General features: G+C 41.5%; 1 protein-coding gene across 1 annotated transcript; it reads right to left on the reverse strand.

Annotated features, from left to right (window-relative positions):
- Positions 1–347: 347 nt before the first annotated feature.
- Positions 348–2,385, reverse strand: LOC128490854 (protein SCO2 homolog, mitochondrial). Its single transcript, XM_053462961.1, has 3 exons — positions 2,315–2,385; positions 1,691–1,781; positions 348–1,362 (listed from the first exon to the last, which is right to left on the reverse strand). The coding sequence occupies exon 3, from the start codon at positions 1,359–1,361 to the stop codon at positions 549–551; it is 813 nt and encodes a 270-aa protein (XP_053318936.1). The 5' UTR covers position 1,362; positions 1,691–1,781; positions 2,315–2,385; the 3' UTR covers positions 348–548.
- Positions 2,386–5,259: the final 2,874 nt, after the last annotated feature.

Genomic DNA, 5,259 nt, shown 5'->3' on the forward strand with positions numbered 1-5,259 from the left:
GCTTTCAGCCCATTACCATCTTACTCCATGAAGAGAAGGAAAGAAAAATCACAGTGCCACAGGTTTCGCTACCTTGCCCGCCGTATTCAAGCCTAGGGCAGCAAGGCCAGAGACGCAGTAGGTCCTGTGTTACATTACTGGGGACAGACTGCCCTACTGGCACGCGGATTGAAGATAACTCCCTTGCAGCAAACCCATTTTAACTACAGATGTCTGAGCCTAGCTGGCAAAGCCTCTGTAGTGACTTTTACATATACCACATGCATCTGGGCCAGGTATGATGATGTAAGCAAATGGACACCCTGCTGCAGGCAGGTCGACCATGAACAACACCATGAAAAAATGTATTACATTGACAATAGTTGTTTTACTAGTGCACATACTAACAGGCATGTTAATGCATATTAAAAAACAACGCAATCAATTTTTTTTTTTGTTGATGAGAAAATATCGGTAGGATTTCACTACAAACATTTCCTGTATTCCATGTCAAACATATAAAGCTAGGTAGATCCACCCCATTTGTTAAGTTAAGTTTGAGTCTAGTCTCAGCTAAATACTGAAGTATATGTCAGCATGTGGCGCTTTACACTGTCTGCTATTTCTTGTTGTGTCTTGCCACGGTTGTAGTAATCTGTGAACAATCCATCAGGGTTCAACAGGTATATGATGATTGTATGATCCACAATATAATCATTGTCCTCGTCAGCTGGTCCTGCGCTGTAATAAACCCGATATGCCTGTGCAACGTCTTTTATCTGCTCAGGAGTCCCTGTGAGCCCTAAAATACGTGGGTGAAATTCACTTAAATACTTTGCAAGGGTTGTGACCGTGTCACGCTCTGGATCAACGGAAATAAACACAGGCAAAACAGGTGGAAGACTGGGGTCCTTATCGAGAAGGGACACTGCAGAGCTTAGCTTTTCCAGCTCGTCTGGACATATATCAGGACAGTGTGTAAACCCAAAATACAGTAGTACCCAGTTTCCTCTTAAATCCTTTTTGGAGCATGGTTGGCCCATGTGGTTTACCAGATTGAAGTCACCCTGTCCTACAGCCAGAGTCTGAAGTTGCTGAATACGCTGCAGCTTCTGTTGCTTCTGCTTCTCAAATCGTAGATAGAGCCATACTCCCAAAGCACCTCCGCCAATAACGCAGCTCACCGCTAGCCTGGCACGCAGAGAGACAGCAGGCCGTGCGGAGCCGGACTTTTGGGCCACGTTTAATTGAGACGATGTGTTGATAGTTCTGCTAAGACGACCAGAAATTGGACATCTGAACATAGGACTCAGAGAAATTATTGATCTGAGCGGTAGTAAAGTAGAATGGGACCAATGACGTACACACAGTCCTGCAAGCATTCTATAGGAATAAAAAAAAAGATTATTATAATGCAACACTTTGAAAAATCGCATACAGGACAGGGTCAGACAATGGAGAGGTTGGCAAATAATGTGCTGCATGTGTTTGCTCTTTAAGTAAATCAATTCCCATCTGCATATTACAATGAAAGACAGCGGTGTGTTTATATTTCAGATTACCATTTTATGGCTTTAATTATTAGTGCTAAAGACAGGAAGTGTTTAATTTATGTTTATGATGCAATTACCTGCAAAATATAGATTAAAGCATAGTTCATATCTAATTTATTTTTCAAGTTGATACTTGGATTTGTCTAAAGTAAACCCACCTTCTGGAAGCAGATTACCAGGTCAGATCTGCAACAATTGGTAATGCGCAAACACCTTGCTATGATGACTCCCAGCCGTCCTAAATTGTTTCTTGGTGGAAGAAAATCAAAATATAGCGGAGAATTTATAGATCCTGTCATGCAAGGGGATGTGTTTATAGGTAGTTTAGATTTTAAAGAAATTTCAAACAAAAAAAGTTCAAATATGCATATATTCCAAAATACTCTAAACTAGGAGCAAAAGAATCCATAATATTAGCACGTTTATAAAATAAATCAGCAGTATCCCTATTATGGGCGTTGATCAAAATAGCACTCATAATAACATTTAAAAAAAATAATAATAAAAAAAAGCGTGTGGCGGTCTATATAATTTTAAGTAGAAATGATTAAACCAGTACTTTAAGTACTTCATTCAACTACACATCCTTCCCACGTCAACCCGAACGTCAATGTCACTGTTTCTCCAATAGGTGAACTATGTGTGAAATCTACTATTGGGCTCTCCTGGCTCCTTCTCTGAAATGCGTGCCTGACGAGGAACAACGTATCGCCAAATACATACAGGAAATAATTAATATGCGCTATAAACATTACCGGAACACATTATTATCCCTAGTTTACCTCACGCGTAGTCCCGGTCTACAAACTCCCCGCACGCCCACGGATTCTTCCGGGTACCAAACCGAGGCTTGGATTGAGGGCGGGGAAGTGACGTCGTTCCGTCGGCTAAGGCTGACCTAGAAGGCGCACGCTGTGTTAGTGATGGGAAGTTCGGATCATTAAAGTGAATCGGATCATTTCGATTCGTTCACTGAAATGATCCGATTCATGATCCGGATCTTCGGATCACTCAGTGTGTCTGCACGGAGTTACTGTTTTCCAGTAACTCCGTGCAGGCACACTAACGATTGGCCCCGCCCCTTTTATTATGAATCCTCCCCCCTGCCTCCAGTGATGTCAATGAAGGCAGAGAGTCGTTCAAAGATTCGGATCTTACAGGGATCCGAATCTTACAGTGATCCGGATCACTGTAAGATCCGGATCATTGTAAGATCCGGATCATTGTAAGATCCGGATCATTGTAAGATCCGGATCTTTGAACGACTCTCTGCCTTCATTGGCATTGTAATCATTAAGAGAATATTACCATACTGTTATAAATAATACATTAATAATCACTGCCCCCAGGATTTACATTCCCCTTTACCTGCAACTGCACCTTAAGCTAACTTTATTAAATTAATTAAATTAACCCTCACCATTAAATTAACCCTAAACACCCCATCAACCATGACTGCCCTAAAATTAACCCTTAACACACCATCAACCATGACTGCCCCTAAAATTAACCCTTAACACCCCATTAAGCATAACTGCCCCAAATTAACCCTGAACACCCCATTAAGCATAACTGCCCCTAAATTAACCCTAAACACCCCGTTAAGCATAACTGCCCCCAAATTAACCCTAAACACCCCATTAAGCATAACTGCCCCCAAATTAACCCTAAACACCCCATTAAGCATAACTGCCCCCAAATTAACACTAAAGACCCCATTAAGCATAACTGCCCCTAAATTATCCTTAAACACCCCATTAAGCATAACTGCCCCCAAATTAACACTAAAGACCCCATCAACCATACCAATTTATTAGGTAATTTATCTGGAGTACATGCAATTAATTTAGGGGTAGTTATGGTTAATGGAGTATTTAGGGTTAATTTCAGGGGCCGTTATGGTTAATGGGGTCTTTAGGGTTAATTTCAGGGGCCGTTATGGTTAATGGGATCTTTACGGTTAATTTCAGGGGCAGTTATGGTTGATGGGGTATAAGGGTTAATTTTATGCTGATGACTGAGGGTTAATTTAATTAATTTAATAAAGTTAACTGTAGGTGCAGTTAGAGGTAAAGGGGGGCAAACTCAGGGGAATCTAAATCCTGGGGGCAGTGTGAACATTATTAATGTATTTATTTGTAAAAGTATGGTATCAGTAATATTCTCTGAATGATTCGAATCTCTGTAAGATTCGGATCCTTGTAAGATCCGGATCCCTGTAAGATTCGAATCATTCGACTCTTCGGTTCATTCGACTCTTCGGTTCATTCGACTCTTCGGTTCATTCGACTCTTCGGTTCATTCGACTCTTCGGTTCATTCGACTCTTCGGATCATTCGACTCTTTGAACGACTCTCTGACTCTATGAGTCATCGTTCCTATGAGAATTAATGAGCTGTAACCTGACCCCAGAGTGCTCTGCAGATGACTCACAGCTCTAGGATCAGGTTACAGCTGCATGATGATTCACAGACTGAACCGCTACAAACGAATCGTTCAGTCTAGTGAACCGACTCATCCGGATCACTAAAAAGAACCGGATCAAATGAACGATTCGTTCATGATCCGGACATCACTACGCTGTGTACGTAGGTACAACTTCTGCTCAAGGTTTCATACATAGATGCTTAATCCATGATCCTGACTTTTTTCCCCATCCCCTTTATCAATTTACACGGGCTAGATTGTATTTAGGGATACTTCTGAAGAAGTATCACTTGTTGTGGCTCTATAGCATACATATATTGTTTTATTTGCCCAATTAAAGTGGTAACCTTTAATCATTCTAGACTAAAACAATAGACACTGCCCCATCTTATCGTTGTAAATAAGCAAAGGATTGCCCATTATAACCAGGGGTATTTAAGACCAGCGCTTTTTATTAAGTTATACCACAGGATGACGCTGCTGGCACACACTGTATATATTTTTTCAGGACATGTCTTTTGAAACCATATTTTGCAATAATTAGTTGCACTAAAATGTATAGAAATAATTCTGCTAAGGAGTTTGTGCATAGGGGTGTTAAAAACAGTTTATGTTGCCCCAAGTACCACGTCCAGGTCAAAACCCTCCCTAAACATATACCCCCACCATAATTTTAGCATGAGAGCATTACGTGGGAGCTGCTGTGGAGGTCTGACGATGCTATTTTGTTCTAAATGTAGGGGGGATGTTATAATATTTTTTTGCCTCTTTTTGCAACGCATAATCGCTTTGAGGTCTTTAGAGCCTCCCTTGTAACTAGAGGGTACTTGTACCTCTTGGCCGATCAGGATGCTGGAGAGTCAGAGTCTCGGAGCTAGGTGTATCAGGGGCAGTGCTGTGCATCCCTCTGCTCTGCCGAGTTCTACCTTTGTCCCCAAAAAGTGGGGCAGTTGGGAGGCATGAGATGTACCTTATGATGTCGTAACTTTCATAGTTTTTTCCTCAAAAAATGATTTAGCACAGGTTATATGAAAGCGCACAAAGAATCACCAAAATGTATTAAGCTGCACATCCAGATTGCAGAAATACCCCACACGATCTGGCCGGCCAGCCAGCCCTTTATGAACAATTTTGGACCAGCCCAGAGAGGCAGGGGTGCAGTGGGGTCATGTATTGTAGTAGAAACAAGGTAAAATCTGGAAAAGGCATGCATATGTTTGTGTGTGAGCATGAATGCGTATATGTAAGTGTATGTGAGCATTGCTGTATTTGTGTGTTCAAGGGCTAGGGTGTGGTGGAC

This window comes from Spea bombifrons, chromosome 4 (genome assembly GCF_027358695.1).
Source record: "Spea bombifrons isolate aSpeBom1 chromosome 4, aSpeBom1.2.pri, whole genome shotgun sequence".
NCBI classification, from domain to species: Eukaryota; Metazoa; Chordata; class Amphibia; order Anura; family Pelobatidae; genus Spea; species Spea bombifrons.